Source organism: Eulemur rufifrons, chromosome 3, assembly GCF_041146395.1.
Source record: "Eulemur rufifrons isolate Redbay chromosome 3, OSU_ERuf_1, whole genome shotgun sequence".
In the NCBI taxonomy this organism is placed as follows: Eukaryota; Metazoa; Chordata; class Mammalia; order Primates; family Lemuridae; genus Eulemur; species Eulemur rufifrons.
The window spans coordinates 23839674-23860332 of record NC_090985.1 but is presented as its reverse complement, the minus strand read 5'-3'; the positions used below and the strand labels follow the sequence as shown (position 1 = coordinate 23860332).

The 20659-nt window shown below is 42.5% G+C and overlaps 1 protein-coding gene and 1 pseudogene across 3 annotated transcripts; one reads left to right on the top strand and one right to left on the bottom strand.

Annotated features, from left to right (window-relative positions):
• The first annotated feature begins 598 nt into the window (after positions 1–598).
• Positions 599–10437, top strand: LOC138381542 (zinc finger protein 34). Of its 3 annotated transcripts, XM_069465840.1 has the most exons (6): positions 599–636; positions 4429–4477; positions 5297–5383; positions 5604–5730; positions 6195–6314; positions 8699–10437. In XM_069465840.1, the coding sequence occupies exons 3-6, from the start codon at positions 5351–5353 to the stop codon at positions 10060–10062; spliced, it is 1644 nt and encodes a 547-aa protein (XP_069321941.1). In that variant the 5' UTR covers positions 599–636; positions 4429–4477; positions 5297–5350; the 3' UTR covers positions 10063–10437. The 3 variants fall into 3 exon arrangements, with proteins under 3 accessions (XP_069321941.1, XP_069321939.1, XP_069321940.1); XM_069465838.1 differs by lacking the exons at positions 599–636; positions 4429–4477 and having other exon boundaries at positions 5070–5383; XM_069465839.1 differs by lacking the exons at positions 599–636; positions 4429–4477; positions 6195–6314 and having other exon boundaries at positions 5070–5383.
• Positions 10438–17266: 6829 nt separating this feature from the next.
• Positions 17267–17505, bottom strand: LOC138381354 (cyclin-dependent kinases regulatory subunit 2 pseudogene; annotated as a pseudogene).
• Between the last annotated feature and the right edge of the window lie 3154 nt (positions 17506–20659).

The following is a 20659-nucleotide window of genomic DNA, read 5'->3' as shown; positions in this document are numbered from 1 at the left end:
AGCTGCCACTGATTATCTGCTCCCTTCTGGGCAAAGTGGGTTCAGGCCTTGGTCTAGGGACGGACCATCAAGGAGGGCTTGCTCCAAAAGCTGCTCAGACACCTGAGAAGACCCTCTCTCTAGTTAGAGTGGACACAGGGCCCCATTTTACAGAGGTTAGGGGTGGGGGGCAATGGGTTAATTCCTAAAACAGGTTTCTTGGACTAGTTAACTGCTTTTGGCCCTGAGAAAGGGTGAGGTTCCCGCTGCCTTTCTCTGTAAAGGGCCTTATCCTTTCTTGCTTGTGGAGCCTCTTGTGGCTCATTAGGGAGAGAATTTCTCAGAAAAGGGGAAATACGGTAACTCGTTAATCTTCGATTGGTTGCATGGGTTCTGAGGTCTCGGGGGTCGGCTTCAGACTGCCACCTAGTGGCGGCGTTGCCGATTTGCAACATCGCCGAGTTCCCCCAGAGCTACCTCGCGCCAAGCAGGCGGACAACGGAGACGCCCCGTCCTCGCTTCCCAGAGCGGCCCGAACGGAGCTGCGGGGACCGGACGCAGGGGGTCGGCCTGACGTCATTTCCTGCTCGGGCTCGATTGGCTGGGCCAGCAGGCGGACGGGTCTTGGTCAGGTGGCTGCTCGTCTGCTACGCTGAGGTGAGTGGTCCCGACTGGGGTGTGGATGGCAGCGGCTGCAGAGCCTCCGGGTTTGGAGTGCAGAGCTTTCCCCACGATTTGCCCCAACGCCCGGCCCTCCCGCGAAGCTCCGGTTCGGGATTCGCCCCGCCATGAAAGACACCTCCCGCGCTGGGGTCCCCACAGGCCCCAAGCCCTGACTGGTCTCCTCGTCCCCGACACGCCAGTTTACCTCCATCTCAGTCCACCTCTCTCTGGCCCGGGGTCGTCTCTTACCCGGCTTCTCCGCTGCTCTAGAGTTCCCCCTCGCACGTCCCATGCCGGTCCTCTGCCCCACTGGGTCGCTTCTGAGTTCGGGACGTTCCGGACCCCTTTCTTCTGGTGAGCCGAGGCCCTCCCCTTCCCAGTCGCCCACTCCCCTCTTTCCTGTCAACTTTTAAGAAGCTGGGCTCGCTTCTCTGTCACTATTCCTTTCCATTTCCCCCCACCCCCCTGCACATACTACCCCTCTCTTTGCCTTTAGCAACCAGAATTCCCAAAATGCTCATCCCACTGGATGTACCTTCTTTCCACCCTCCCCTCCTCGTTGCTTGTGGCACTCAAGGCTTTTCTCCCCGCAGCCAAGCAGCCAAATTTTTGTTTCTTGTTTTTCAAGGTTTGAAGTCTTACTTTCCTATTGTCCTGTGCTTTTTAATATACGTTTTTAAAGAAAGTACAGAGACTAGGTTAACAAAAGCAAACGATTGCCAGTTCTCATTTTGCCACAGTGGTTTCAAGTTGTTTATTTTTTGAAGAAATAAAACATTACTGTTAAAGTAATTCGCTTCCTCAGAAGCACCCTTATTCTGACCAGTATCTGACCAACATCCTTTCAGCTCATTTTCTTATACCCCTGCACAGCCAATATTGTTTCTCTGTGTTAATAATCTATATACATATTATAATGTGGATATTCTATGCCTGACAATTTTACTCAACCCTATAACTTTGTGCTCTGTCTGCTTGACATTGATGTATATTCATTTCAACTACGGTGACCTTGCTGATGGACATTAAAGTTTTTTCCTCACACAGGGACGTCCAAACATTCTTGTGTTTCTTCTTGTGTGCATTAGCAAGAGTTTCCGTAGGGCACATACTTAGAATTAGATTTCTTGTTGTCTAAGAGGTTTTACAGAGTTTCAGCTCTACCAGGTAGTGCCAGACATTTCCGGAGTGTCTGTGCCAGTTTACAGTCCTACTGGACATGTTTCCTCATGTCCTCAACAATTGATATTATACAGCATTTTACATTTTTGCAAATCTATGTGGAGAGAAGTCTTGTTTTACCTTGCATTTCTCCAATTCTTAATGACATTGGAAGTCTTTTCAAATGTTTATTGAACAAGTTTTATTTCTTTATTTGATTTACCTGGTCATGTCCTGTGTTCATTTTTTTAAAAAGCGAGCAGCCTTTTAAAAAAATTCCAGTGGATTTTTTCTTACTTTGAAAGTTTGTTTAAATATATTATGTATATTTATAATTTGTTACATATGTTTGCAAATATCTTTTCATTTTGCAATGTGTCTTTTAACTTTGGGGTGTCTTATACAGAAGGTTTTCTTTTCTTCCCTTTCTTCCTTTTCTTTCCTTCCTTCCTTTTTCCTTTCTTCCTTCCTTTTTTTCGTTCTTTCTTCCTTTCTTTCCTTTGTTTTTTTGGACAGAGTCTCACTCTGTCACCCAGGCTGGAGTGCAGTGGCACAGTCATAGCTCACAGCAGTCTCCTACTCCGGACCTCAAGCGATCCTCCCACCTCACCCTCCCAAAGTGCTAGGATTATATGCTTGAGCCACTGTGTCCAGCCAAGGCTTTTACTTTTTGATGGAGTCAAATTAAAAGTCTTTTTCTTTATAGACTTTTTTTTTTTTTTTTAACATTTAGGTCTCAACCGGTCTGAAATATGTATTTGTGTACCATAGAAAGCAGGGATCTAATTTTATTTTCCTATGGAAAACCAGTACTGGCAACACCATTTTTTTTTTTTTTTTTTTTTTTTTTTGAGACAGAGTCTCACTTTGTTGCCCAGGCTAGAGTGAGTGCCGTGGCATCAGCCTAGCTCACAGCAACCTCAAACTCCTGGGCTTAAGCGATCCTACTGCCTCAGCCTCCCGAGTAGCTGGGACTACAGGCATGCGCCACCATGCCCGGCTAATTTTTTCTATATATATTTTTAGTTGGCCAGATAATTTCTTTCTATTTTTAGTAGAGATGGGGTCTCGCTCTTGCTCAGGCTGGTCTCGAATTCCTGACCTTGAGTGATCCACCCGCCTCGGCCTCCTAGAGTGCTAGGATTACAGGTGTGAGCCACCGCGCCCGGCCTTTATTTTCTTTAATCTTCTTTCCAGAATTACTTTCTTATTCTATATTTGATTTCTTGCTGAATGCTTAGATCATTTATTTCAGTCTCTCTTGTGTTAAAATTTAAGTGCATTAAGGATGCACATTTTTCTTTAGGTAGCCTTGGTTCTATTTCCGCTTTAGTTTCCATTTCTATGTATTTTTGGAGTGTATGTTTTTATCAAATATATCTTTTTCTTTCTTTTTTGTGGGGAGTAGGGATGAGGTCTCACTCTGTTGCCCAGGCTGTAGTACAGTGGCGAGATCTTAGCTCACTCTAGCCTCAAATTCTTGGGTTCAAGCAAACCTGCCTCAGCCTCCCACATAGCTGGGACTATAGATGCACACCACCATGCTTTATCATATATTTCTAATATAACAACAGTGTGGTCAGACATTGTTTTGCCAAATGGCATCAGCCTTTTGGATTTGTTGAAACTTTCCTTGTTGCCTGGTATGTGATGTTTTTGTTTGTTTGTTTTTTTGAGACTGAGTCTCACTCTATTGCCCTGGGTAGAGTGCAGTGGCATCATTGTAGCTCACTGCAACCTCAAACTCCTGAGCTCAGGTGATCTCCTGTCTCAGCCTCTGAGTAGCTGGGACTATAGGCATGTACCACCACGCCTGGCTAATTTTTCTATTTTTAGTAGAGATGGGGTCTCACTTTCCTCAGGCTGGTCTCAAATTCCTGAGCTCAAGCAATCCTCCCGCCTTGGCCTCCCAGAGTGCTAGGATTATAGGTATGAGCCACCACGTAAGGCCTGGTGTGTTTTTTGTAATATTCTATGGGTATGTTGAAAAATGTGTATGCTGTATGTTTTAAGTACAAGATTTTCTTGATTGGGTCCAGAGGATTGCTTGAGGCCAGGAGTTCAAGACCAGCCTGCACAACATAGTGAAACCCCATCTCTATAAAAAGAAAAAGGAAAACAAAGTTAGCTGGGCATGGTGGTATGCACTTGTAGTTCCAGCTACTTGGGAGGCTGAAGCAGGAGGCTGGCTTGAGCCCAGGGATTCAAGGTAACAGTGAGCTATTATCATGCCATTGCATCCCAGCCTGGGTGACAGAGACCCTGTCTAAAAAAAAAAAAAAAAATTCACTTTTTTAAAGAGGAGGATTTGCCAGTTTCTCTTTGATAGATACACACATGTACTTACAATTATTACAAGGTTTTGCTGGACTTTTCATTTTATTAATATACATTGTTGTTTTTTGTTCCTATTAGTGATTTTTGCTTTTAATTCTATTTTGATTGGTATAAATGTAGCTGAACCACATGCAGCAATATGTATAAAGCTCACAAACACCACACTGAAGGGAAGAAGCCAGGCTTTAAAGTTACAGAAAGGTATATAGCGACAACAGCTTTATTTTAATTAGTGTTTGTCTGGTTTGTCTTTATTATATTCAGCCTTTGTGTGTTATTTTATTTTAGGCCACATACATACATCATGTGTATCTAATGAGGCATGTGCTTCTAGCAGGTGAGTCTACTCTTACTCATTTATTGGGGCTTATTTCAGCTAATTTTGTGGGCTTTATATTCTATACATTGTCTTTGCTGTATGTCTTCCATTGTTTTTTTTTGTTGTTGTTTGTTTTTTTTTTTTTTGTGAGACAAAGTCTCACTCTGTTGCCCGGGCTAGAGTGAGTGCCGTGGCATCTGCCTAGCTCACAGCAACTTCAAACTCTCAAACTCCTGGGCTCAAGCAATCCTTCTGCCTCAGCCTCCCGAGTACGTGGGATTACAGGCATGTGCCACCATGCCTGGCTAATTTTTTTCTATATATATTTTTAGCTGTCCATATAATTTCTTTCTATTTTTAGTAGAGATGGGGTCTCGCTCTTGCTCAGGCTGGTCTCGAACTCCTGACCTCAACCGATCTTCCCGCCTCGGCCTCCCAGAGTGCTAGGATTACAGGCGTGAGCCACCGCACCCGGCCCCTTCCATTGTTTTTAATCTCCTTTTCTTCCTTAACCCTTAACATTTTGTCTTTTTCTAACATACAAAGTGAGTGATTATTGTTATTTTCCTCCTAAATGAGACAACTTAGTTATGCCAGGGACGAGGGGCAGGATAGATGACCTGAGGGCAGTGGGCAGTCGGGGTGGGACTGGAGAGGGCAGCCCCAGGCAGGGAATGGAGTTTGTGTTTGGGAAGCCAGCAATGCCCTGGTTGAGGTGGGTGGGGCAGGGCCAATGAGGGTATGACAGGCAAGACTGTTTATGGCAGCACCAAGTGGCTCGAATTGTGGAGGAAGGGGCCAGGTTGGGCTTCCACATGCTCCTTTCTGTTCCCTCAGCACCTGAGTGACCAGCTCCTGCCCACTGCCCCCAGAAAGCCAAGGGCACAGGCAATGGCAGCCTTGTTCCTGTCTGTCCCGCCCCAGGTGAGTGTCCTGGGAAGTGTGAGGTCTCTACCCGAGGCTTTTCTTGGCAAACACTGTCAGATGTCTTTGGTATGGGGTGCTGACATTAGAGGAGGGGTGACTTTGGGAGCCCCCTGCAGTCGCCCCCTGTGCTGCTGTCTTCAGCATCCTTTTGCTACCCCCTGTCCCCCAATGCCCACCCTGGGTCATACCTGGGCTGCAGCAGCTCCTGTTGTTCTAGGCCGAGGTGACCTTCGAGGACGTGGCTGTGCTCCTCTCCCGGGAGGAGTGGGGCCGTCTGGGCCCTGCTCAGAGGGGCCTCTACAGGGATGTGATGCTGGAGACCTATGGAAACCTAGTCTCACTGGGTAAGGCCCCTTGCCAGGACTCTGGGAACAGTCCCTCCCAGAGACTGAGGGCTCAGCAGAGACTGGGCTGGGGGCCTCACCCCCTGGGCCCAGAGATCAGCAGTGCTGACCCTTTTCCCTGGCAGGCACCTGGTCTGAGAAGAGGAGGGGACCCTGCTCAGTCAGCTGTTTTCTCCTCTGAGCTCCCAGAGGAGACAGGCCCCACCCTGCCCCCAGGTCTGAGTCAGACCGATTCCCAGGGGGAGTTCCATGCCTCCTGGCAGAGGAAGCCCTTGAGCTCTTGTTCCCTGTGCTCAGACCTTCATCTTCATGGCCATAGCCAGCCCAGTCTCAGCCCCCTCCAGAGGGAGTCCAGACTTCCACCACCCCTCTGCCTTTCCCGTCCCTCTACAGCCCCAGGGCAAGACAGCCTGGGTGCAGGTTTGTGTCTTTGGTACCAACCCCAGGCGTTTTCTCCTTCCCAGGAACAGGACCTGCAGGTCCCAAGCCTGGGGTGATCTCACAGTTGGAGCGAGGGGACGAGCCATGGGTCCTGGACGTGCAGGGCACCTCAGGGAGAGGGCGCCTGAGAGTCGACAGCTCAGGTTCGTGTGGGGATCTTCTCCCCCAACTCAGTCGCTGAGTGAGCATTTGTTGGGTTCCAAGATGTCTGGTTAATGACTCAGGATTTTGGGGAGAAGATGCATCAGGACTAGCTTGGGAGGCCTGGGAGTAGCCTCTCTTGAAGCCTGGGTCACCTCTATCAGCCTGGGCACCTTGGTGGGGAGATTCTTAAGCAGAATCTTCTAGAAAGGTGGTGGTGGGGGGCAGTGTTGTAGGGAAGGTCATTCCAGGCGGGGCTGGTGTAGAGGGGGCTAGTGGGTGCAGACCAGAAGTGCTGTGAGAGGTGGTTAGAGCCTGCAGGACCCCAAAGGGCCCTGCCCTCCAGAGCTTATGCTCTACCAGGAGGGTCAGAGGACAAGACCATAGTGATAGAGATACCACTTCATTCCCCTCTTCTTCTAAATTAACCTATTATGGGAAAGTCAGAAAACATGCATCACCTGCCCAGACACAGTTGTATTCTAGTATGTTCCCTGCCGTTCCTTTTCTACCTCTGTCCCTTTCTATACCCCTATATGGATACCACTGCTTCTCAGGAATGATCCTTGTGCTCTGCTGTGCCACCCACTTTTCACTGAATGTGTTTCCATTTCTGTGCACATGAATCTTGATCATGCTTTCAGTAGAAGTGCCAACCAGAAGGTTGTTATCTAATGTCACTGCATGGACAGCTCTGATAGTCATCTTTTTGTATGTGTCCAATGAGGTCCTAGGAGGGAATTTCTGGCTCTAAGGACTTAATTTTTCTTTTGTAAATTTGCTTATTTGGATATAAATACTTAAAGAAATGGGCCAAACCCTAGGTGTACAGCTTAGTGAATTTCTGTGATAAACCGTCCTCCCGATCAAAATACAGAATTTTTGGCTCCCCAGGAGCCAGCCGCCTGGGCCTCTTCTGTCATTTCCCACTGTTCTCCACAGGGGCCTTCTTTTTGACTCCTATCATAAGAGGCTGTTTGGCCCCTTTGGATTTTTTTCTTTCTGGAGTTGCAGGGCATCTTTTGCTGAACATTGTAAGAATTGCTCATGTTTGAAGGAATAGTAGTTTGCCAGATACTGTTCTATTTTGTGAACACAGTTTATTTTCCCTTTTACTTGTGGAGGACATTTGGTTGTCCCCGGTTTGCAGTTGTTGTGCAGGAACTGCTGTGGACATCCTCATGAACATATCTCTCTGGCATACAGAATGCATTTCTGGTGGGTGTGTACCAAGGAGTGGAGTCACTGGATCATAGGATGTTCATAGATCAGCTTTAGACTGTGCTGCCAAACTGTCTTCCAAAGCAGTGGGTCAAGCATACACTCCTGCTTCAGTGAGCTAGCTCTGTTTGCTGCACATCTTGGGAGACCCTGGTATTCAGCACCTGTGGTAGCCCTCTCAAGACTGGGAAGAGAGCAGTGATGAAAGTGGCCATCATGAGTTGTTTGCATCTGAGCCTCATTGTGCTGGGTGCTGGGCTGAGTGCTTGATGGTCAATCTGTTGTTTAACTGTTTCCTTCTTATACCAGTGCCATACCCCTGTTTTTCAGATGGGGAAACTCTGGCTCAGAAGGGTAGGTAATTTGCCTCAGGTCACTCAACTGGCAAATGGGGGCCAGGATTGATCAATTGTGTGTATGGCTGCTGGTGTCAGTTGCTGAGGGGCCACGTGGCAAGACCCCACTTGAGTACTTGTCACTGCCCACTCAGTCTTGGGGAGTGGCCACCCAGGAGACCTTGGTGTTTAAAGGCAAGAATGAAGGAAAGAATGGATATTTAAAGGCATCAAGAAGCATTCCACCTAGGTGTCCTGAGTTTAAATTGCTGATGGCTCACCCAGGTGGTCCCTCAGGCCCCCAGGGAGAACCCTGGGAGTAGATGTGTCTTGCTAGGCAGAGCCAGGGTGCCCAGCCTGTGTGTGCTTCACTGTCTTCCTACAGGGTTGGCGTGAATTTGGCCGTCTGCCCTCTGAGGAAGGCAGCTGGTTTTCCAGCCATGGGTTTTGGGGTGGCTTAGACTTGCTTGGCCTTGGTTTCTTTGTCACTGTCCTCCTTGACTTTTGGGGTCCCTCCTTTCTCTGGTTTTCATAGCAATAGGAAGCCTCTGTCTTTTGTCCCTTCAGCAATAGTGAGGACAGGTATCCTACAGTCTTAGGCAGGCAGGAAGGGTGTGGTGGTTAGAGTTTATTGGGCCTATGTTTAAATGCTCTCTCTGTGGCCCTGGTTATGGTCTTTAAGCCTCTGAGCTCCAGGTTCTCATCTCTGCAAGGCTGTTGTGACATTGGAGATGATTGAATTGGTACCCTGCAAGTGGTTAACAGCATCTTCATGTCTTCCTTCCAAAGTGAGAACAGGAGGCCCTTAGATCTTATGTTTGTTGTTTCAGCTCGTGGGACCAGGACTGAGTACAAGGAGTTGACTTCAGGGGAGACATTTGATGGGGAAGAACTGGACCAACTCAGGGGGACTTTTCCCCAGGGTCCTGAGCCAGGAGAAGCCCATGACCATGTCAGAGAGTTGGAGGGGAGCCTGGACAAGCCAGTGGAACACAGAGGCTCCAGGCCAGTCACACTGACCAGCGGGGAGAGCAGCTGGGAGTCTGGGGGAAGCCTCAGGTTGGGGTCAAGCCCTGTCCCCGATCAGAGACCTCACAAATGCGATATATGTGAGCAAAGTTTTGAGCAGAGATCATACCTCAATAACCATAAACGTGTACATAGGTCAAAAAACCCTAACATAGTTCATGATTCTGGGGAAATCTTCAATGCAAGCTTAATTGTTAAAGAAGATCAGAAAATTCTTACTGGGAAAAAATTGCATTATTGTGGTTACTGTGGGAAAACATTCAGGTACAGTGCCAACCTTGTCAAGCATCAGCGGCTTCATAGTGAAGAGAAACCCTACAAGTGCGATGAGTGTGGAAAAGCCTTCAGCCAGAGCTGTGAGTTCATCAATCACCGAAGGATGCATTCTGGGGAGATCCCCTACCGGTGTGATGAGTGTGGGAAGACATTTAATCGGAGACCCAACCTTATGAAGCATCAAAGGATTCACACTGGGGAGAAACCCTACAAGTGTAGTGAATGTGGGAAACACTTTAGCGCTTATTCTTCCCTTATTTATCACCAGAGAATCCACACTGGAGAGAAACCCTATAAATGTAATGACTGTGGGAAAGCCTTCAGTGATGGCTCAATCCTTATCCGTCATCGTCGGACTCATACTGGAGAGAAGCCATTTGAGTGTAAGGAATGTGGCAAAGGCTTTACCCAAAGTTCTAATCTTATCCAACATCAGAGAATTCACACTGGAGAGAAACCCTATAAATGTAACGAATGTGAGAAAGCCTTCATCCAAAAAACCAAACTTGTCGAACATCAGAGAAGCCACACTGGAGAGAAGCCCTATGAATGTAATGACTGTGGCAAAGTTTTTAGCCAGAGTACTCACCTCATCCAACATCAGAGAATACACACGGGAGAGAAGCCCTACAAATGCAGTGAGTGTGGGAAGGCCTTCCACAACAGTTCCAGACTCATTCACCACCAAAGATCACACCATGGAGAGAAGCCTTACAAATGCAATGATTGCAAGAAAGCCTTCAGCCAGAGCACTTACCTGATTCAGCACCGGAGGATCCACACTGGGGAGAAGCCCTACAAGTGCAGCGAATGTGGGAAGGCTTTCCGGCACAGTTCCAACATGTGTCAGCATCAGAGGATTCACCTCCGGGAAGACTTCCCCATGTGATGGTGGAGGAGGGTCTGTGAGGGCAGAGTCCTTTTGTGCACTTCCTCCTTATGCCCCCAGTGCCCCACTCCTTCCTTCTATTTATTGTCCACACAGTGTTTTCACAGGATGAAAGGCATTTGTGTCTAAAGAAACCTCTTTTTTTAAACCAAAAGCAGTGTATGCACACATTAGAGAAGTTGAGAGAAAAGTGAGGAAAAAAGAACCTCCTGTAATCTCTCCCACTTAGACAAAGGATTCATTTGCTGCTGATTTAGAATGTTTCCTTTCAAACACATTGGAGAGCATTTTTAAAAGAAAATTATGTTTGTCATTGTAGCACTTAGGTTCTTCACCTTTGCTGTTTCTTCAGTACTAGAAAATTCACACTGGAGAAAATCACACATATTGGCATATTTTTACATACTGTAAATAAAAAAAATTAACATCATTCTTTTCTGTGTCACTTAATAGGGTTGAAGTTGCCTTTTTTATTGTGGTAAAATATACATAACATAAAATTTACCATTTTAACCATTTTTAAGTGTAGAACTCAGTGGCATTGAGTACATTCACAATGTTAATATGATGATCACCACTGCTTATTTCCAGAACTGTTCTATTATGCCAAACAGAAACTCTGTACCCATTAAACAATAACTCTTAACCCTCCCTTCTCCCTACTGCTGGTTACCTCAATTCTGTTTTCTGTGTATGAATTTGCCTATTCAAGGAACTTCATATGTGAGTGGACTCGTATGATATGTATCCTTTTATGTCTGGCTTAATTCACTTAGCATAATGTTTTCAAGGTTTGTCCATGTTGTATCCTGTATCAGAACTCCATCCCTTTTTATGACTAAATAATAGTCCATTGTATGTATATACCACGTTTTGTTTATCCATTCATCTGTTGTCGGACACTTGGGTGTTTCTGCCTTTTGCCCATTGTGAATGATGCTGGTATGAACATTGGTGTAAAAATATGTTTGAATCCCTACTTTTAAGTGCTTTTGGGTCTGTACCTAGGAGTGAAATTGTTGGATCGTACGGTGATTATACTTTTTAAGGAATGGTCAAACTGTTTTCCACAGCAGCTGCTCTATGTCACATCCCCACCAGCAGTGCACAAGGATTCTGATTTTTCTGCATCCTTGTCAACACTTAATTTCTGCTTTTTTGATAGCCATTCTAGTGGATGTGAAGTGGTATTGTTTTATAGTTTTGATCTGCATTTTCATAATGAGTATGGCTGTTGAGCATCTTTTGAGGTGCTTATTGACCATTTGTATATATTCTTTGGAGAAATTTCTATTCAAGTCCTTTGCCCATTTTTTAATTGGGTTTTCTTTGGTTTTTGTTGTTGAGTTGTAGGAGTTCTTTATATATTTTGGATGTGAATTCCTTTTCAGATATATGACTTGCAAATATTTTCTGCCATTCTGTGGCTTGTCTTTTTACTCTCATTATGGTGTTCTTTGATGGAAAAAATTTTCAATTTTGATGAAGTATGATTTATCTTTTTCTTTGTTGCCTTTGCATTGGGTGTCACGTGCAAGAGATCATTGCTAAGTTCAAAGTCATGAAGCTTTTTGGTTATATTTTCTTCAAAGGGTTTTATAGTTTTAAGTCTTACATTTTGGTCTTGATCCATTTTGAACTACTTTTTATGTAAGGTTTAAGATATGGGTCCAACTTCATTCTTTGCATGTAGATATCCAGTTTACCCAGCAATATCTATTGAATAGACTTTCCTTTTCCAGTTGAACGGTGTATTAGTGATCTTGGGCTGCCATAACAAAATACCACACACTGGGTGGCTTAAACAACAGAAATTTTTCTTTTCTTACTTTCTTCTTTTCTTCTCTTCCCTTCTTCCTTTCTCCTTTCTCCTTTCCCTTCCTTTCTCCTTTCCTTCTTTTCACTGTTGCCCAGGCTGGAGTGCAGTGGTGTGCTCATAGCTCACTGCAGTTTTGAACTCCTGGGCTCAAGTGATCCTCCTGCCTCAGCCTCCTGAGTAGCTAGGATTTTTTTTTTTTGGGGGGGGGGGTAGGGATGGAATCTTGCTATGTTGCCCAGGCTGGTCTCAAACTCCTGGCCTCAAGCAGTCTTCCTGCCTTGGCCTCCCAAAGTGCTGGGATTACAGGTGTGAGCCACCAAGCCCACCCAGAAATTTACTTTTCACAGTTCCAGAGGCTGGAAAGTCCAAGATAAGATACCAGCCTATTTGGTTCCTGGTGAGGGTTCTCTTCCTGGCTTGCGGATGGCTGCCTTCTTGTTTTGTCTTCACATGGTGGAAAGGGAGATCTCTGGTGTCTTATCCTCTTATAAGCATTCCACCCTTATGACCTCGTTTAACCTTTATCACCTCCTCGTAGGTGCTAAACAGATGTCACTTTGGGAGTTTGGGCTTCAACATACAAATTTTGGTGGGAGACAAACATTCAGTCCATAACAAATGATCTTGGCAGTTTTGCTGATCTCTATTTATCGGTTTATTTCTAGACTATTGTATTCCATTCTATTTGCCTGTCCTTATGCCAGTACCACATTGTTCTGATTATTGTAGCTTTGTAGTAAGTTTTTAACTCAGAAAGTGTGAGTCCTCCAACTTTTTTCCTTTGCAAGATTATTCTGGCTATTTGAGGTCACTTGAGAATTCCATATGAAGTTTAGGATGGGTTTTTATATATCTACAGAAACCCCATTGGGTCCCTCTGCCCCAGTATTGCATTGAATCTGTAGATCACTTTGGTATATTGTTACTGTAACAGTATTACGTCTTCCAATCTATGAACATGGGGTGTATTTTCATTTATTTATGTGTTCTTTAACTTCTTTCAGCAATCTTTTGTAGTTTTCAGTGTACAAGGCTTTTGCCTCTTGGTTAAATTTTTTCTTAAGTATTCTATTCATAGGCTGGGCATGGTGGCTCATGCCTGTAATCCTAGCACTCTGGGAGGCCGAGGTGGGTGGATTGCTCAAGGTCAGGAGTTTGAAACCAGCCTGAGCAAGAGTGAGACCCCTGTCTCTACTAAAAATAGAAAGAAATTATCTGGACAACTAAAAATATATATAGAAAAAATTAGCCAGGCATGGTGGCGCATGCCTGTAGTCCCAGCTACTTGGGAGGTTGAGGCAGTAGGATCGCGTAAGACCAGGAGTTTGAGGTTGCTGTGAGCTAGGCTGATGCCACGGCACTCACTCTAGCCTGGGCAACAGAACGAGACTCTGTCTCAAAAAAAAAAAAAAAAAGTATTCTATTCATTGTAATGTTATTGTGAATGGAATTATTTTCTTTTTGGAGTGTTCATTGGTAATGTATAGTGATACAACTGGTTTTTGTGTCTTGATTTTGTATACAGCAACTTTGCTGAATTCATTTGTTCTTACAGTTTTTTGGTGCAGTCTTTAGGGTTTTCTACATATAAGATCATGCCATCTGTGAATGAAGTTAATTTTATTTCTTCTATTTCAATTTGGATGCCTTGTATTTCTTTTTCTTGTCTAACTGCTCTGACTAGAACCTTCCATTACTGTGCTGAATAGATGTAGCAAAAGTGGGCATGCATCCTTGTTCCTGATTTTAAAGCTTTCAGTCTTTTCCCATTATGTATGATGTTAGCTTTTTCATATATAGCCTTTATCCTGTTGAGGAAGTTTCCTTCCAGTACTAGTTTATTGAATTTTTAAAAATCATGGTGCAGTGTTAAATTTTGTCAAATGCATTTTTGGCATTAATTGAGATGAAGTGAGTTTTTTCTTTATTCTGTTAATGTGATGTATTACAGTGATTTTCATATGTTGACCATACTTATATTCCAGGAATAAATCCCACCTGGTCATGGTCTGTAATCCTGTTAATATGCTTTTGAATTAATTTTGCTAGTATTTTGTTGAGGTTTTTTACATCAGTATTCATAAGGGATATTGATCTGTACTTTTCTTGTGGTGTCTGTTTCTCTTTGGTATTGGTAATGCTGGTTTCATAGAATGAGTTACAAAATGTTCTCTCCTCTTTAATTTTTTGGAAGAGTTTTAGAAGGATTAGTATCCTTTTTTAATTGTTGGTAGAATTCACCAATGAAATTGTCTGGTCCAGGGCTTTTCTTTGTTGGGACGTTTTTGATCAGTGATAGAATCTCCTTACTAATGATATGTATTCATATTTTCTATTACTCTCTTTTTTTAAAATTAATTTTTTTTTTCTTTTTATCACCCCTCCCCCAATGTCCTCAATCTCTCTCTCTTTTTTTTTTTGTAGGCACAGAACCAATGCAGGTATTTTGTATTTTTTCATGATTCATTTTTAATAGATTGTGTTTTTTTAGGAATTTTTCCATTTATCTAGGTCATCTAGTTTGTCATTGTACAAGTATTTATAGTATTCTCTTGTAATCCTTTTTATTTCTGTAATGTTGGTATTAATGTTCCCATTTTCATTTCTGATTTCAGTAATTTGAATCTTTTGTTTTGTTCTTAGTCATCTAGCTAAAGGTTTGTCAATTTTGTTGATGTTTTCAAAAAACTAACTTTTGGTTTTGTCAGTTTTCTCTATTTTTTAATTTCATGTATCCCCACTTTAACCTTTATTATTTCCTTCTGATTTCTTTGGGTTTAGTTGGTTTTCTTTTTCTATTTCCTTAAAGTATACAGTTAGTGATTTTAAGACTTTCTTCTATTTTAATGTATGTATTTGCAGCTATAAATGTTCCTCTAATCATTGCTTTCATTGCATCCTGAAAGTTTTGTTATGTTGTGTTTTCATTTTCATTTGTCACTAGGTATTTTCTGCATTCCCTTGTGATTTCTTTGATCCATTGCTTAGTTAAGAGTGTCTTGTTTTAATTTTCCAGTTTTTCTTCTGTTATTAATTTCTAGTTTTATTCCATTATGATCAGAAAAAATACTTTGATTTAAATCTTTCAAAATTTAATAAGAGTTGTTTTGTGGCCTAACATATGGTTTAATCTTGAGAATGTTCCATGTATACTTTATGTCTATTTTGCTATTGTTGGGTGGAGTAGTCTGTATATATCTAAGTCTAATTGGTTTATAGTGTTCAAGTCCTCTGTTTCCTTATTGATTTCTTGTCTTGTTCCATTATTGAAAGGAGGATGCTGAAGGCTCTGACCGTTATTGTAGAACTGTCCGTTTCTCTCTTCAAATCTATCATTTTTGCTTTGTATATTTTGAGGCTTTGTTGTTAGGGCTGTATATGTTTATAATTGTTCTATCTTCTTCTGAATTGGACCTTTTGTCAACACATAATGTCCTTTTCTGTCTCTTGTAACCTTTTTTTGTTTTAATATCTATTATGTCTGATAATAATATAGCCACTCTTTTGATTACATATGCATGGAATATATTTTTCCATCCTTTTATTTTCAACCTCTTTGTCCTTATATCTAAAGTGCATCTCTCATCAATAGCACATAATTGGATCATGATTTTTTAATCCAATATGCAAATATCTGCCTTTTAATAGAAAAGTTTAATCCATTTACATATTTTGTGATTGCTGGTAAAGGATGTACTTCTGCCATTTTAATCTATTTGTTTTCTTTATGTCCTATGTATTTTTTGGTCATCAATTTGTCCATTACTGCCTTTTTTGGGTATTTAGTCAATTTTTCTTATAGTGTACCATTTTAATTCCCTTCTTTCATTTTCTGTATTTTTTTAGTTATTTTTCTCAGTAGTTACCTTGAGGATTACAAATAACATCATAAACCTATAACAACCTAATTTGAATAATCTCAGCTTAATTTTAAAAGTGTAAACAATCTGCTCCTATATATCTCCATTCCTCCCCTTTTTATTGCTATTGTCACAGATCACATCTTTGTACATTATATCCCATTAGCATAGATTTATGGTTATTGTTTTATGCACTTGCTTACTAAATCATATAGGAAAAAGAGAAGTTATAACCATACCAAAAGTACAGTAATACTGGCTTTTATGTTTATCTATGTAGTTATCTTTACCAGTGTTCTTTATTTTTTCTTATGATTTTGAGTTACTGTCTAATGTCCTTTCATTTGAGCATGAAGGACTTCCATCAGTATATCATGTAGAACAGGTCTACATGTGAGTAGAAGCTGAGTGGTAATGAACTCTCTCAGCTTTTTATTGGGACATGTCTTAATTTCTAATTCATTCTTGAAGGATAGTTTTGCTCGATAGTAAATTCTTATTTGAAAGGTTTTTTTTCCCCTTTTAAGCCTGTAAATATGCCATCCCACTACCTTCTGGCTTCCGTAGTTTCTAAGAAGAAATCTGCTGTTAGTCTTATTGAGGATCTCTTAAATATGACACATTGCTTTTCTGTTGCTGCTTTCAAAATTTCCGATCTTTGGGTTTTAACAGTTTGACTAGATTGCATCTCAGTGTGGATCTCTTTCAGTTTATCTTGTTTGGAGTTTGTTTAGTTCCTTGGAAATGTATATTCAAGTCTTCCCTTAAATTTCAGAAGTTTTGGGCCTTATTCCTTCAAATATCTTTTCTGACCCCTTTTCTTCTTTGAATCCTATAATGTGTATGTTGGGACATCTCCAGAATTTCTGTTTGATTACTTTTTATAAGTTCTATCTCCTTGTCGATATTTTATTTTGTTCATATATAGTTTTCTTGATTTCTTTTAGTTGTCTGTCCATGGTTTCTTTTAGCGCACTGAACATGTTTAAGACAGTTTACTTAACATCTTTGACTAATAATTCCAATGTCTGGACTTCTTCATGAATGGCTTTTACCACATTCTTTTTTGCCTGTGAATGTGTTGTACTTTCCTGTCTCTTTGTATTAATATATTTTGTAATTTTTTGTTGGAAATTGGATACTTTGAGTATTATGTTGTGATAACGCTGGAATTCTAAGTTTCCCATTCCTCAGCGATTGCTGATTCTTGTTGAGGGATGGAGCTGTCTGTGACTTTTCGAAACTATTTTTGCAAAGTGTATGTTTTTAATGCAGCATACAAACTTTAACAAAAGTAACAGGTAAAGTCAAATGGGAACAACTGACTAGAAGAAATTTTAAACACCTGACAGTAACTTATTTGCAGTTGCATTTAACTGAGCTCTGTTGCTGTAAAAAAATACAGCTCATTTATAGGTATGGATGAATGATTTGTAAATTTTTTCAGGTATTCACTGAATACTACCTTACATACACATATACATTAAATTTAAAAAATATTTCTTTGACTATCCCCAGATATACTTCATTTTTGTTGATCTTTTGGAAGAGGTAATTTAAAGGAAAAGAATACATGGTTCTGGCTCATCAGTCATATAATGAACCCAGCCTAGACTCTGTTGGACACCAAGTCTTTTCCACTCCTCTTCAGATTATCAGATGGGTTTTGGGTACTTGTTTGGAAAGTTCTCAGGTTAACATGGTATGGTAGTATTCACAGTGCTTGTCAAAGCACTTGTCCAAGTAGTAGATGTGTTTGCACATAGCACGGCAGAGAATGAGAGTGCAAAGAGAGGGCACACCAGGCTGCATGTGTGCGTCCAGCCAAGGCAATGATTTGACTCAAAGTGTGTATGTTTTGATGTGGCCAGCCAGTACCTGAGAAAGATTTTCTTAAATGTTTGGTTTCCAAAAGGGGAAACAACAACAAGTATTGTCTCTTTATTTTCCATGGAAATTGCTTCAACTCACTAGGATTAAAATGACAGCCAGCATCTATGCCAGCCCTTCAGTGATCAAAAGCAACAATCAACCATCAAAACACACAACCCCAAGCCAGGTGAGGTGGTTCACACCAGTAATCACAGCAACTTGGGAGGCTGAGGTGGGAGGATTGCTTGAGGCCAAGAGTTTGAGACCAGCTTGGACAACATAGCAAGACCCCATCTCTGAAACTTCTAAAAACTAAGAAAAATTAGCCTGGCATGGTGGCATGCACCAGCTATTTGGGAGGCTGGGGCAGAGGATCATTTGAGCCAGGGAGTTCAAGGCTGTAGTGAGCTATGATCATGTCACTCCAGCCTGGGCAACAGAGTGAGACCTTGTCTCAAAAAAAGAAAAATACAACTCTAGTATTTGAAGGACAAGATCCTTACTGCCCACTCTGGCTCCAGCAAGCTGTAGCAAGAATGCAGGCCACCTTGCATATAGCTGCATACCATGGGACTAGGGAATGGCGCATAGTAGCTGCTATGATGAATGTCAAAGTTCACTGAAACTTACTGGAATTTACCACCCTCTTCATCAAGTTTCCCCCTAGATGCTGCAAATGTTTGACTAAACCCGAGAATTCCAAACAAGTTAATAGCTATTTAGGTGGAGCTTAATAGCTGTTTAGGTGGAGGGACAGATTCATGGGCTTTCTACTTTGTCATTTTCCATGACATTACTCCCTGATAATTTCCTTTATAATGGCAATACAATTTCTATCCGATTGGCATATTTTTGTATATAAGACATATTAGTTGGACATATATTATTCCAAGTGACTAATTTCAGGGCTTTAATTAATTTTCGTTTTTGTTCTTTTTGAGACAGGATATCACTCTGTCACCCAGGCTAAAGTGTGGTGGCATCATCATAGCTCACTGCAACCTCAAACTCCTGGGCTTAAGCTATCCTCCTGCCTTAGCCTCCTGAGTATCTGGGACTATGGGTGTGTACCATCATGCCTGGCTAATTTTTGTATCTTTTATAAAGACAGGGTCTTGCTATATTGCTCAGGCTGGTTTTGAACCCCTGGCCTCAAGCAATCCTCCCACCTCAGCCTCTCAAAGTGCTAGGATAATAGGTGTGAGCCACTATGCCCAGCCACTTATTATTTTATTTTATTTTTTTGTATTTTTAGTTGTTCATATAATTTCTTTCTATTTTTAGTAGAGACGGGGTCTCACTCTTGCTCAGGCTGGTCTCGAACTCCTGAGCTCAAATGATCCACCCGCCTCGGCCTCCCGGAGTGCTAGGATTACAGGCGAGAGCCACCGTGCCCGGCCCACTTATTATTTTAAATTATGTCTGTAGGATACATTCCTAGGAATGGGACATTGATACACACACACACAAATGCTTTCTAGAGTGGTTGTACCAATATGTTATGTTACAAGCACTGATTCATTGAAAAGCTGTTTACCTACCTGCCTGCCTGCCGGGAAGCAAAATTGAATGGAGAGGTGTGGACATTCTGATTGCCTCCCAGCTTCCCAGAACTGGACACTGTAATTTCAACCTCTGCTTGATAATTGAATAGGCATGCCTCCGTGACTGGTGGTGCATTTTACTATCTGATTCTTCAGGAATCTCATTTCTCTGTTGGTTTCAGTGGGAGCCACCTTTCCCTTCATGTCCTTCACCCTCACCACTTGTGGCCCTTATGCTCCCTCATGGGGTTGTTTGATAAGAACCCTGGCTCTTAGGGAGTTCCTTCATCCTGTCAGGATGGAGGTCCCCTGAGCTGGTGGCACCCCAAGGATCTGTGGCCTTCTTAAAGAGAGTCCTAAAAACCCTGGACAGGAAGGCTGGAAAGGCGGGGAAGGGGTGGTGGGGCCATGCAATATGAAGAAGCATATTTAGTGGTATAGTATAGATGGAAAAAGAAATATATGTTGGTTTTTATAATGCAGACTGTAGAACATATGGTTGACAAAGTTTTCTTGGCTGTTTGGGTTTGGCTCAAGAGGGCTCATGGTAGTATGAGTTGGTGGCACGCTGTCACAGGTGTCAAGTGTTAATCCCATTGTCTTAGTCTATTCGTGCTGCTGTATAAAATAAGAGTGGGTAATTTATAAACAACAGGAATTTATTTCTCTTAGTTCTAGAGGCTAGAATGTCCAAGATTAATGTGCCAGTTGATTTGGTGTCTGGTAACAGCCTGTCCCTCATAGATGGCACCGTCTAGGTGAACTCACATAGATGAAAAGATGGAAGAGATGAAGCAGCTCCCTCAAGCCCTTTTATAAGACATTAGTCCCATCCATTAAAGTAGAGCCCTCTTGACTAATCACCTCCTAAAGGCCTCACCTCTTATACTGTTGCATTGGGGATTTCCTTTTGACGTGAATTTTGGAGGAGACACAAACATTCAAACCTTAGCACCCACCTAGGGATGGGAGGAAGAGAGGCATAAAGGGAGCACAGGGCAAAAGACCCCACTGGTTCTAGATATTTCCTCTGGGCCATCTTGAGCAGTCACTCATGGTACCTTGTGAGCTAACTCCTTGCAGCTGTCCTAGTGTCCCTCAGCTCATAAGATCAGAAGCAGAGTCATCAGCCTGCGCTTAGCATTGGTGAGGCAAAAGTAGAGGTAATGGCACCCACCACTGAAGGGCATGCATGGGTTTTGTGCCTGTGTCCTTGGTCTTTGTGGCTGGTACTTTATAACCAGGGCACATCCGCTGAAGAGTCTGGTAGTGTGCATTATCTAATAAATTTTAAAAGACCCTTTGTGATGTATGTTTCTTATTCTTGGTAAGATTTTGTATTTTGTTTTCATAAAACCATGTATTTGATTCAGTGGTTAACACTACTGTTTATTGTTTTGTGTCTAATTTCATCCTTATTTCCCTCCCCTCCCCATCTCCTCCTTACCTACCTCCCCTTTCTCCTTCCCCTCCCTGCCTATCCACTCCTCCGCTCCCCCTCC

Excerpts from the sequence above, each read along its gene's own strand:
- LOC138381542 (XM_069465838.1), top strand. The coding sequence starts at position 5,201 with ATGACAGGCAAGACTGTTTATGGCAGCACCAAGTGGCTCGAATTGTGG. Across the intron at positions 5,384-5,603 it reads TCCTGTCTGTCCCGCCCCAG|GCCGAGGTGACCTTCGAGGA; the intron begins GTGAGTGTCCTG and ends CTGTTGTTCTAG. Across the intron at positions 6,315-8,698 it reads CCTGAGAGTCGACAGCTCAG|CTCGTGGGACCAGGACTGAG; the intron begins GTTCGTGTGGGG and ends TTGTTGTTTCAG.